Source organism: Crocodylus siamensis, chromosome 14, assembly GCF_052110815.1.
Source record: "Crocodylus siamensis isolate JL-2025a chromosome 14, ASM5211081v1, whole genome shotgun sequence".
In the NCBI taxonomy this organism is placed as follows: Eukaryota; Metazoa; Chordata; order Crocodylia; family Crocodylidae; genus Crocodylus; species Crocodylus siamensis.
In genome coordinates, this window is record NC_143408.1 from 26,014,937 (window position 1) to 26,028,074 (window position 13,138).

At 50.7% G+C, this 13,138-nt stretch overlaps 1 protein-coding gene across 7 annotated transcripts in view; it reads left to right on the top strand.

Annotated features, from left to right (window-relative positions):
• NCAM1 (neural cell adhesion molecule 1) overlaps window positions 1-13,138 on the top strand; it is a 214,709-nt gene that overhangs the window by 161,955 nt on the left and 39,616 nt on the right. For 4 of the 7 annotated variants that reach the window (XM_090027743.1, XM_090027744.1, XM_090027748.1 and 1 more), the window contains exons 9-13: window positions 1,539-1,689; window positions 2,308-2,492; window positions 2,944-3,040; window positions 3,370-3,540; window positions 4,851-4,982. In XM_090027743.1, coding sequence (XP_089883869.1) covers window positions 1,539-1,689; window positions 2,308-2,492; window positions 2,944-3,040; window positions 3,370-3,540; window positions 4,851-4,982 — 736 coding nt within the window. Of the gene's footprint in view, window positions 1-1,538; window positions 1,690-2,307; window positions 2,493-2,943; window positions 3,041-3,369; window positions 3,541-4,850; window positions 4,983-11,688; window positions 11,725-13,138 lie in introns of all 7 variants that reach the window. The other 3 variants (XM_090027742.1, XM_090027747.1, XM_090027745.1) reach the window with 1 other exon arrangement.

The window sequence follows — 13,138 nt, forward strand, 5'->3', positions numbered from 1 at the left end:
TCCCTGCTTAGGGGCTGTCAGCTCTGCACAAGAAGGTGCCTGTGCCCCAGAAGAGCCAGGTCCTGAGAAAGCTCTCTTGTAAAGCTCTGAGTACCTCAGTTCTTGGGAATTTATCATCTAACTCGGCTCCAGCTTCATCTGAGAGCGCTGGGGACTTGCAGCCCTTACTGGTGCCAGCAGTGCTCGCAGGTGCTTGCATAAGGCAGCCCAATCTTGTCTGTATATAGTGCCCAGAAGCATGTTACCTGCTCGACAAACAGGACAGCAAAGTGCCTGCGGTGAGGTGCTTATGGTTTGAATATTAGGCAAGGCAAAGGCACCAGGAGCTGTGCCCCAGTACTAGGGTAGATCAGGGGAGGGTGACACTCCTGCAGGTCTGTGGGGGTGCAGGTGGGGAGCAGGAGCACTTCAACTGCTCTGCTGGTATGGCTTGGGGAGGTTTCAGCTGTGAAGGGAAAAGGAGATGATTTTAACAGGCAGAGGCAGGGAGGGATGGCTGTGATCTCTCAGCGACTTGTGACCTGGATTTAATGCCCCTTATCTGTGTACCACTGCCATTCATATGCTCCTGTGCAGCATGGGAGCAATTTTGAGCCTGGCTCAAAGCCAGCCACTTCCATTACTGGACTGGTTTAAAGTCACAGACCCCAAGAGAACGTTACATGGGAGTATTAGATGGGTCGCTTCTTTCCCAGTCCTGCTTGCAGACCTTGAGCTACTTTCATAGGCTCAGGGGCCTCAGCCTCCTCTATATCTAGGGTGACCAGCAGGAAATCTGGGACATCCAAAACACTTCCCCTGCCTCTCCCAAGTCAGTGGTGCTGCTGCAGGCAAGGGCAGAGGCACGGGCCCAGCCTGGCAGGGTGACGGACCTGCCTGGTGCACCATGCTGCTCCTCCTTCCTGCCGGACTGCGCCCCACGCCTCTGCGCCAGGACTCTCATGTTAATGTTTGCCAACCATTTGGGATTGGCCTTCAAAATCTGGGACTGTCCCAGGCAAACCAGAATGTATGGTCACCCTGTCTATGCCAGTGCCAAACAGAAATAAGGAGACGTGTTGGTGTAAAGTGAGTACAAGAGAAAAAAGAGTCAGGGCTCTCTGAGCTTTGGGCCCGTTGGAGACTAGCAATGAGGACAGGCTTCTCCAGAAGTGTGGGGCAGTCAGAAGTGCCTTCCCTAGAGTAGCACTGGGCCTTGTGCTCAAACTCTGAATGCTGGGGGTGCTTTGTGCATGTTCACCTTTCCTCAGACATGTATGAGACACTTTGCTTCTCGCCCACCCCTGGGTGTTCAGGAATTGCTGCATTCAGCCTGAAGCAGCAAGGAGCGGTATTGCTGCCGTTGTAGGTTTCCCCTGTGGGCAGTCCCCAACTGCTCTTAGGAGATTGCTTCCAAATTTCTGAGCACTTACAGGGCTGGGGGTGGACAGGAGGTAGATTTGGATTCATACCTGATTCCCCAGCCATGTGGCGTCCCCACGCTGTCTGCCCTGAGCGGCTCCAGCCTTGCTCTGACTCTCACCTTCCTTTCCTGCTAGACTCTGGATGGACGCATCGTGGTCCGCAGCCATGCCCGAGTGTCTTCCCTCACGCTTAAAGACATTCAGTACACGGACGCTGGAGAATACGTGTGCACAGCGAGCAACACCATTGGGCAGGACTCGCAGGCCATGTACCTCGAAGTGCAGTGTAAGGAGGGGGCGGCATGGCTGGGATATTTACTCCACAAGAGCCCCGCTGACCAAAGGGGTTTGGGGATCCCAGGAGCAGTGGCTTTGCCAGCTGTGGAAATGCCAGAGCAGTTTGGGCAGCCACAGAATAGGCAGTTCTAAAACAGGAGGCAGCATGACCTGGGATCAGGAAAGAAGAAGAGATGGGGCACTTGATAAATGGCTGCGTGACGGACAGGCCTCAGCTGGTGTCAGCACGGCTCCTTCGCAGGTCCTTGGGATCTGGCCTGTGGTGCTTATGGTGAGGTTTGTACCTCCAGTGGTTACGGAGCTGAGCTGTTCCATGGTGTTGATGCATTTAATGCTGCTGGGCCATTAAATCCCGTTCCCCTCCTCTGCTTCCAAATGCCCTTCCCCCAGCCTGACAGGCAGTAAGGAAGATTGCTCCGTGTCCTGTCCCCTGTGGGAGGCACTGCCCTCCCTTACCCTCTACTTCCCAGGGGCAGAAGGATTGCTCTCCCTCCCTGGGGCACAGCATGCTGCCTGCCCAGCCCTTCAGACAGTAAGGAAAAAGAATGAGGCTATGGCAAGGCATTGCTTCTCCTCTTGCATTAAACAACGTGGTCTTTGTTTCCAGATGCCCCCAAGCTTCAGGGCCCTGTGGCCGTCTACACCTGGGAGGGAAATCAAGTCAACATCACCTGCGAGGTGTTTGCCTACCCCAGTGCCGTCATCTCCTGGTTTCGGGATGGGCAGCTGCTTCCAAGCTCCAACTACAGCAACATCAAGATCTACAACACCCCATCTGCCAGCTACCTGGAGGTGAGACGGGGGCGCAGAGCGGGTGACTGCTTGGACTCCACATCACCACAAAGGATTAACTTATTCTTGATGCTGAGTCCTGAAGGGAAAACCCCAGGGCTGCTCTGTTGTATGCTGTCAGTCATTGGGGATTAAAAATCTCCAGCCTTTAGGGAAGAGTGGGGGGTTACCTGGCAGGTAGGAGAGGGCAGGCCTTGACGTAGGATGGAAATGCACTTTCCTTTTTTTTCCTTGCCTTCTGGCTATTGCTTTTTCTGCCCCCATCCACCTAGTTTCTGAGCCTGTGGTCCAACTCCATTTGTCTTTGAGGCTCAGCACACCCCTTTTGTTTCTGGGACACAATCAAAGGCAGAAGGGGTTGGGGGCATGGGGATGGAGCCTGGTTCTCCTCTCACTTACACCAGTGCGGAGCAGCAGTAAGGAGCTACACTGGTGCTCCCTTGGCCCCCAGGTGACACCGGACTCTGAGAACGACTTCGGGAACTATAACTGCACTGCCGTGAACCGCATCGGCCAGGAGTCCTCCGAGTTCATCCTCGTGCAAGCAGGTGAGTAGCTTGTCCCAGGAGACCTAAACTGATATCAGGCAGTGGTTCCTGGGACCACCCTGTGAGAGCTGTCCATAGCTGGGGAGGGGCTTCAGGCCGTGGCGAGCTGGAGGGACGAAGCAAAAGGCCTTCTTTTTGACAGACCTTTCTGCCTTCTCAGAGCCCCCATAACCGACCTCCTGGGCAGGCGGGACTGGGCTTTGCTGGGTGAGAGCTCCAAACAGGTATCAGGCAGTGGCTCCCAGGACAGCCTCTGGCACCTGCCCAGACAGGGGGGTGCCTGCTACCTCCCTGCTCCACCTCACCACTTACCTCCCTTCCTCCCCCAGATACTCCGTCTTCTCCGTACATTAACAGAGTGGAGCCCTACTCCAGCAGCGCCCAGGTGGAGTTTGATGAGCCCGAGGCCACCGGCGGGGTGCCCATCCTCAAGTACAAGGCGGAGTGGCGAGTGCTGGGCGAGGAGGAGTGGCGCTTCAGGTGGTACGATGCCAAAGAAGGTAGGGGCCTGAGCTCTTCCTTTTTTCTCTCTCTCTCACCATCTCAGGAGACTCTCGGTGTCTTTGGAGCGTGGGAATCCCACTGCCAAGGATCCCAGCCTTTCCCACAGCTGAGCCCCACCTCATTCTCCAGCATCCCATCTGCGTCAGGGAGACCAGCATTGCACGTAGCATTCAGACACCACTCAGTCTCCATTGCTGTATGTGGTAGTGGTTATGAATGCATGTGATTTGGTTTGAGCTGAAGTAAAGGGACTTTGCCCTTGCCCAAGGCTCTTGATGCTTGTGCTGTAAACTACAAAAATTAAACAGTCATCAGAACATCACAGTCCTCCCAGCAGGACTCGACCGCCATCCACCCCTACCCCATCACAGCAGCCTGTGCAAACATGCATGCCTTACAGCCAGCCTGGAGTCCCACAAGCCCAGGCTGCTTTGGGCTGGGGAAGCTGGCAGGCGGAGAAATAGGTTTTAACTCAATTTAACTCAGATTGGATTTAAGTCCCCCCTAGTCTCAGGCAGCTAAAATCTCTGGTTCATACCCTGATGGGAATTGTGTGGTCAGTGCCAGAGTGAGTTTGGGATGTCAACCTTTTCCTTCTGTTCTGTGAAGCAGAAATAGGGTTGTTTTTTTTTTACCATTCAGACAGTTACAACCTTGCTTTGGTTCATAAGTCAGAGCCTCCCAGCTTGGTCGCTGGGGGAGGGCAGTAGCCCCTCCTCAGACAGGGCTCTTAGCTCTGGAATAGTTCAGCAGGAGTTCGGAAGACAAATTCCTGGACTGCTTTTTGCCTTCAGTCCCTGGATCTTCCAGGCTCTGTGCTTTCAAGTGTATCAAGAACAATGAATCTTTCCAAGGTGATGGCTCAGGGTCATGTGGAGGTTCTGGTATCTGGACTAACGGGAGGTATCTGAAAGGGTCCCATAAATATTGAAAACAAGACAGCAGCCCGTCCTTTCCCTCGGAGGGAATGGGCCTGGGTTTATGCTGTGTGCAGGTAGATGCAGTGTTCACAGTGCCACTGCCACCCCTGCCCTTGTGGTCCTTCCAGGTCCCAAGCCATGCCAGGTGCTTCGGATGCTCTTCACTCTGCTGCCAGACCCTGCATTCAGGGCATGATGCCCTCCTGCACTAAGCTACCCAGTGGGGAGGGCCCTGGCACCTTTCTGTTCTCTGGGGCGGTCGTGCAAGGCTGGACACAACCGGACCTTAGCTGAATGTGCTTCAGATTGTAGGACGTGAAATGTATCCGTGCTGTCGATTCAACCCCTGCCCCCTTGTCTCCAACCTACCCCCATTTCTCCCGCAGCAAACATGGAGGGCATCATCACCATCACAGGCCTGAAACCAGAGACCACCTATGTGGTGCGACTGTCCGCTGTCAACGGCAAGGGCTTGGGGGAGATCAGCACCTTGTCAGAATTCAAGACCCAGCCAGTTCGTAAGTACAGCCATGTCCTTGTAATGCCTCTGTGACTTGGTCTTTGCCTTTCTCCAGGCTCTTTGCCATACTCATGTGACAACCCTTTCTCTTGCAGATCTCCCTATACCCACCCTCTGCAAAGTTTGTTGAGAGTTTAGGGTTTTGCTGGCTTTCATTATTAATATTTTGTCTCTTCTGAGGATGGGGGGTGAGAGGTGAGCATTGCTCTGGGCTGCAACTGGCTCGCTGCACCAAACACTTGGCTATCCAGAGGATCTGGGCAGGCAGTCCAAGGGCATTTTAATAATGCAGGCATGCAGCCCATTGAGAGAGGCTGGTCTCCCCTTACCAGCAGCAGCTGGCTTTGTGCTATGCGGGGGCTATTAACAGAGCAACAAAGAGGGGTAGAGGCAGCTGCAGGAAAGGGCATGAAATGACAGAAAGTTTTGGGTTTTTTTCATGCTCCTGCAGTCTGTGGTCTCTCAGGGCTCAGGGAACATGCAAGGGGATTTCTCGGTGCCTGCTGTTCGAAGCATCTCTGTCTGTGGTGGGCAGAGCTTCTGCGCAGTTTGGGTCTCCCCTGGCTTGAATCAAGAGTGAAATCCTAAGGAACAGAAGGCTAGTTCAGCCTTGGAAGGGCTGCTAGCGGGGTTGGGGGGGAGAGAAAATAATGTCCATGCGGCTAAAGGTGGTGTACTAGATCCAGGAAGGGAGAGCTGAGGTTTGCTTTACAAGGTTCCCCTCACGCTAGCCATGGACTTCGTATCCCAGGTCAGCCTGAGATGACAGCTTGGATATTCCTGCTCCATTCATCCCCTCATTTCACTCCAGTGGTCACCTCCCCGCTCCCCTCCACCATCACATCCGTGTTCCTGGAGGCATCCCCATCTCCTGATCCTTCTCAGGCTAACTGTGTTCCTGCTGAAGCCATTACCCAGGCGCTTGCTGTAAGCTCCCAGCTGTCACGCTTCCAGGGTGACCCCAGCCCACTTCCCCTGGGAGTCCTGCATGGTCCTGTAGCTGGCTGTCCTCCGCCAGAAGCACTGAACCAGAACCTGCTCCACGATGACCCTGGGCCACAAGCCAGCTCTTGTATTCCTCCTCCACCCTGTCGCAGCAGTCCCACTGCCTCGCCCTTCTCTGCAACGTGGAATTCAGTGCAGTGCTGGTTATTTTGAATGTCCAGCTCTGTGGTTTCTGTTGCCTATTTTCAGCTCTTTTACATCTCTCTCTTTTTTTTGGGGTCCATCTCTGTCTTTTCTTTTCACCTGTGTCTCATCCATGGAAAACTGCAGGCATCCCTCTCTCACGTAAGTGCCTCTGCCTCCCTCTGACCATTCTTGGAGTGCTCCCCTAACACACCATAGTTGTAGCATTTAACTTAGTCTGTCTTCCCTCTTCTTCTCCTTAGAGGTGAAGTAGCTCAAAGTCCTCCTGCTAACAGCACTGACACTAGAGTAGCCATCCTGCTCTGGTTAATGTTGCTCTTCGTAGAGCTGGACCAAGAGTTTAGCATCTTTTCCCCATTGTACCGCATGCAATACCCAATATTTGTAACTTGTGGTTATTTTTCTTAATAGCCAACACACTGCAGAGCAGAACAGTGGAAGACTTCTTAGGTAGAACTGGCTTTTTTTTAAAAAAAAATAACATACGTACATTGGGAAGGAGGAAAAAAACCCCAAGAAACAATCTCCATCAAGTTTAAATGACTTCTACACTGGCTAAAAAGGCTTGTAGAGATTTTTCAAAATTGAGATTTTTTTTTTTTTTTTTGATTTTTTTTTCAAATCTTGGAAGTATGAACACACAAAATTTGGAGAAGAGTCCATTTTTTTCACCCTTCACTTTACCTGGCATTAGCTTTGGTGGCACTTTAGTCCTCCAGCAGTTGAATGGAATTGCCCTGCTTTCTTTTTAGTTTATAAACACATTGTCTTCTTCACCAGGAGGAGGATGAGTCCAAATGAAATCGGAGAGGATTAATTATGGGTTTCTGTGTTTATTCATTTGGTGCCTTTTGTCCTCGTCATTCAGACCTAGTCAAATCAGAACTCGCCGTGTGTCCCATAGCTGTTGCTGCCTTTCAGGTTTTCATTACAAGGTGGTAGCTGAGCGATGCCACGTCAATGGGATGAAATAGTATCCTGCATTAGAACATGCATCCTGGTAAGCCAGTGCTGTTCCTGGAATTATAGTTGCAATCTTTCAAGTGCTTTTCTCACTAGATTTTTGTTTTGTGAAATTTACCCTTTTCAGTTATTGAAACTTTCCCCCAACACGTTAGCAAATGTAAAGTGGGGATCCTTGCCTCACTGAAGTCAACAAGGGTTTGTTGCTGGTCTTCAGTGAGGCCAGGATTTAAGTGGGGTCTTCAGTCATGGTTTACTTGAGCAATGGGCAGTCAAGTCCTGTGATGCTAGAGAAAAACATGCAGGTTGTTGGATCCCAGGAAAGATAAGTGGATTGGCAGACAACTTTAGAGGTGCGTGTAGAAACCGATGGATGACTAGACAGGTGGATGGACAGAATTTGCGATTGCAACAGTTAAAAATAGGCAAGGGTCAGCGAGGAGGAAACTACGTATTGTGCTGCCTGGACACATGGGCACTGTGCTGCCTAAATTGTTCAGAGCCTCTTAATTTGAGCAGAAGTAATTTATCCCTCATACAGAGTTAATCATAGTTAGCATTATATCCGTCGGGCAAATGGTTTGGTAGCTCATTCTGAGTCGTACAACAGTGACGATACACAGGGGAGATAAAGGGACAGGCACTCGGACTCTGCGATGACGAGTACTGCAGGAAAGGAAAGAAAGAACTGAATTAAGCAGGAAAAAAGGATGTCTGGAACCTTGTTCTTGGCCTCATCTACAGACGTGCCTGCCAAACCACATACTCATCATCAGGTGACAGTTCTGTGGCTCTTATAGCAACAGAGTTAAATCAAGACTGTAGCAGGGAATTTTTCATTGGGTTTTGAAGCATGGCGCTGCCGTCCGGACTCGGGGGTCAGAACAGGAGCGTATCTTCTGCTTGGTGATGACCTTTGCCATTTACGTAGAGCTGCTGATGCAGGTGGCTCGTCAGTGGACTCTGCCTGGTCTGTGCTGCTGCCCTGAGGAGTCTGTCTCGTCTGCACAGCTGCGTGATACAGCTCCTATAGCGTGACTGCTGGAGCAGGCAGAGTCCATGGAGGCGGGAAATGGGAGGCCAGGCTGCAGACACAGGGCTGGAGGGGAGAGACAGGTGAAGATGGTTGCTGCAGCGCAGTGGGCAGGTGTCCTACGTTTAGGGGACAGTGTGAAAGGAGGAGAAGGATGTAGAGTGACAGGAGATGGGGAGAAACGAAGCTGGAGGTTTGATTGGAATATCCCTCACCATCTCGGAGAGGTCGTTGTGCAGACACCCCTGGGAATGATGAACACCCACAAAGACTGGCCTTCATAGAGTCTGTGCAGGCCAGGCTGGGCACAAAGTCATTTTTCCTGGGATTACAGAGTCCAGGTGGCTGGAATCTGTTTTAGGGACCAAACACCTGAAAGCAGGTGAACTCCCGAGTAGTTAATGATGATCCTTTAGGGACTGGCTCTGCCCTCCTGGGGAAGAGCAAAAGCACCTCTCCCTCCAGCATCCCATGGAAACCAGGGAGCCACTGGTCTGTGAGCGAGTGCAGTGTCCCTTGAGAGGCGGTCAGCTGGCCCCAGACAAGGAATGATAATGATGATGTGTAAATCAGTCCATGCATTGAAGATCAGTACCATCCTCTTGGATGTGCAGCTCAGAAGATTTTGTTTAACTTTGGCAGGAAAAAAAATTACAAAATAAACAAAATCTATTAGAGGTGAAACCTCCCCAAATGTGTTTTATAAAATGCTGGAGTGACTCAACCAGTTCTGCTTGACCATGAGAGAAGCAAGACGGCAGCACTTAAATGGCTTGTGGTTTGAAGGCTGACTTAGCAATAAAGTCAACATCCCCAGCCATGTCTTAAAGTAATGGGTTTAAAGAATTAAAGAGCCAAACCACTTTTAGTTGACGGGAGCGTCCGGGTGGCATGAAGAACTTCCACCTGAGATAAAAACCTGTTGGCAATGTAGCTGTGTGGGGCGAGGGAACAGCACTCTGTCCTAAGGAGACGTCACAACGTCCTGAAGCCACAGTGGGGTGGTTTTTGTCTTCCTGAACGTTTTGGCCTAGCTTGTGGAGGAGGTAACACAACAGCTGTGAATCTGCCCTCTAAGGAGTGTCTGTGAACACTGAGCAGCATTGCCGGCTGTTGCACGACAGCTACCAGTTTCACTGAGGCTGTGCATGCATTCCCCGACTTCCTCGAGAGAAACCTCTTACGGGAGCAGGAACCCGCGGAGGTGCTTGATGCTAACGTTGGCGTAGGTAGGCAATACAAAGCAAAGGGAGTACAGGCCTGTTTAAGAAGGCTGCAGCCACCTACTTGGAGAACACAAGTGAGTTTTAAAAGTGCCCAAGGTGCCGCGGGCTCCTGGGCTGTGACTGCACAGCCAGTACTTTATGTGGTGCTCCCGCCTCTTGCATGATGGAGCTGACATCTGGTCCTGAACGAGAGGATCCGAGGCAGCGGGGAATGTTTGAAGAATAAATACAATCTTGTCCACTGGGTGCAGTCCCAAATTCCATTTGACATCTTTGTGCCCAGCGGGTCGGAAGCGCCTGCGTTCGTGCTAATGCGCTTTGAATTAGCAAATCACATCAGGAAAAGCTGATTCTTGGTGTCTAAGAATTAATAGGGACATCCTGGTAAATGGGATGCACTCTAAGCCAGGAAGGTGACCTTGGCTGGCTTCAACTGCCTGAACTTTGTTTGCATTAATACATTATAGCAATGGAGCATTCACAGGGCATGTCGGAGCAAAGCCAGTGGTTCCTAACCCTTGCTGGCCTCTGGGCAGCAATACTGAGAGTCAGTATTTTGCTTTGCCTGTCAGCCTCTCTTTTAACCTTTTAATTGCCTGCAGTTGCAAGCTGCGCTGGAGAGCCATGGATGTAGCCTTGTCTGTGGGTTGGGGGCCACTGGCCTACGAAGAACACATCCGACTGCCAAATGAGAGATGTTTTGTTGCACTGAAGAAAACGACAGTAAGCAGGACCGTGACTGTTATACCATTAACCTGGGAGTGCGGCTAATTGGTGACATGCCAACAAAAAGCCACAGCTCCTCAAATTGTCTAAGCTCAGGGCACAATTTTTCATGCATCTCTTGTCAAAATGTCACCAGATGGAAAACTTGCAGTCTGCTTGATTAAGAAAATACTGATTGCAGTTTGAAGACAGTAGGAGGAATAAAGATTGGAGAGACAGTATTGTTAAGATTTGACACTAAATCTTTCAGTGATTGAGCTGATAACCTTTAGAATTTAATTGCTGGAATGCTACCTCTTAATTTGCTGTGCCATTGGGGACTGAAAGGCTGAAAATGGATACAGCCATGGAAAATCCATGAAATGGAAGGCGTCTGCTTTCATGTGACTGATTAGATGCTGTATCTAGTATACACAGGGAAAACTAAAATGAGAAGAGTGGCTATAAAGTAGCTACACTGAGTACACACACCGAGAACTTCATTTTAACCATTGTTTGGTCCCTGTTGAACTAAATCCATTGGGAACAAATGAGGAAGTTCTCATCTGAGTGGATTTCTCAGATCTGTTTGAGGAATAGGGGCTACTATCATGTGGAAACTGCAGAGCTGTCCCAGAAGGCTTTGTAGAGAGGAATATCAGAGCTGCATTTTCATTTCAGCCAATTTCGGCCATTCTCTCTGCTTTTTTGCTCAAAATTTCAAATGTCTGAAGCGACAAAGCTTTTAGCATTTGCTGGGCTGGCAGCATGGGGTTCTTTCAGTAGTCCCCACGATATAGCCATGTTATCTTAGCCTTTAGGAAATGTGAGGTCCCAGATTGTTGATAGTAATCATGCGAGAGGAAAATATGGTTTGGTTTGGTTGGGATTATTTTTTTCCCCTTGTGACTCATGTTTTAAGCATTCCTCGTAACTGCTGGAAAACAAACATGGGCTTCACGTTTGCCCCATGCCCATTGCTGATTTTCAAGGCCCGAGCATCCCTTGCTGCTGTGCAGGTGAGGCTCAGAAAGGAGAATTAAGAAGCACATGTTTAAAAAGCATGGTTTCTTAAAAGAGAAATGCTGGCGAATAATCCCCACATCCACAAAAGAATGAGCGATACGATCAGAGTCCAAGGTTGCAGTTCAATCCAACAGAAGACTGATTAGAGGATGGCATTCACTTTTACCCCTATGTGTCTGCAGGGCCCTGAATTGAGGAATCCTCCTGTTTTAAAATAGCAAGACACATTCCCCGTGTCTAAACCAGGTGGAAAGACAATAAATGTTGCTGCTGTCCTTCGCAAGAGGCCTGATCCGGTAGCTAGCTTCACGGGACAGTGGCTCGGACCTGTGGATTACAGCTGGACCTGCAGTAAGCCGATGGTATTCAGAGAGGATATACTGAAACAAAATTAGTTTCCATGATGTCCACAGGATCTGGAGCACAGGCCTTGCCTAGCACCAAGCTTGTGCTCCAGGTCTCTCTCACTGGCAGTGCCCATCTCTTGTCTCTCAAAGCCCTACTCCAGGGAAGCTTGCCAAGTCATTCCTTCCAGACTTCCTTCCTTGGCAGCGTGCAACAGAAGTTTCTTCCCCCTCTCACCGTCCTTTCTCTCCCTTTAGCAACTACTGCTGCCCCCACCTCCCGCTTAGCAGACAGTGAGTATGATAGGAATGTTATCTGCGTGCTGCTTTGCTTTGCATGTATTTCGTCGCTGCTTGCGATGCCGTCTGCCTAACGTCGTTTCCTTTTATCTGGGCGGAAACTAACCTGTCCTGCTAGAGGGAAATGGGCAAATGTCACAGCGATTGATACAAGTGACCGCCTGCCCAGCCGACCGTGCTGGCAGGTGAAAGGCGGTCAGTGGAGAGGTCCGATGGAATCGTGCCCGTAGTGAGGTCAGTGGGGACTTGTGCCATGGATTAGCTATTAGCACCCGTGGCGTTGTGCTTTCCATTCCCACTGGCTGTTTTATGGGTTTCAGCACCTGTGATGGGAGGATGGTGCCTGACTCATTCTGTGAGGCAGAGTGCAGCCTCTTAGCTGAAAAAGGGAATGCCAAAAAGATCAACAGTGAAGGACTCCCTAAGCCTTGCTGCTCCGTCACTCCCTGGGGGGCCAGAAGGAAAAGTCATTTCTTTGTATCCCATTTCATCTTTTATAATCTGCGTAATCAGATTTAGGCTGCAGCACGCAAAGGTCTCCTGCTTCTCGGAAAGACTCCGGTTGGGACCAGCATGGGAAAGGAGAAAGACTTAATCCCAGCCCTAGCAGCCTGGCCATCAGCTTGCAGCCTTTCCCAGAGTCCTCTCCATTGGGAAGCCACAGTGCCTTTGCTTTGTTTTTTTAGTAGAGATGCTCTATAGCAGGGGTTGGAAACCTACATACAGCCCATGGGCCAGATTTGGGAGCCTTAGGCAGTGGAGGTCTTCGGCTGCCAGTGCTCTCCCCATCCTGCCCTGGGGGCAAGCAGCGGCCAGGTCTTAGTGCCCACCCACCTCCCTGACCTAGCGTGGGGCATTCCAGCCCATAGCCAGAAAAGGTTGCAAACTGCGGCTCTGCAGAATAGCACTGCAGTCCCTCTCAGCTGTGCTGCAATTCCCCGTGGCATTTGGAGCTGGAAAATTGCTTTCCTCTGGATCATCTTTCCTAAAGCTTTGCAGGGGAGAGGCTGGCATTCAGCAATTGTACGATCTGCTTTTCTCTAACGTGGAGCAATCAGTGCTGTCAATAACATTTAGAAGGGCTCTTTATTCTGCCACCCCCTCAGAGACGCCTTCTGTCAACCTGCACACGCTCTGCATTTCCCTGCTTCCTCTGATGCTGTTCTTTTTCTTGGAGAGAGGAAAGTGAAGAGTGCCACTATTGCCTGAGCACCCTAGATTCCTCCTCACTTCCCCATAAGGATGAAGGAAGAAGAATGTATAAAGAGGCAATACATAACAGGTTAAAGGAGCCTGGTGGCTGTACCCCAAGCAGCAGGGGACAGGGCATGTTGTGTTAAAGCCTTCTGCCCCTGCCTACCAATTCCCAGGCATAATGGAAAGTTCGTGCGGCAGGTTTAGCACCAGA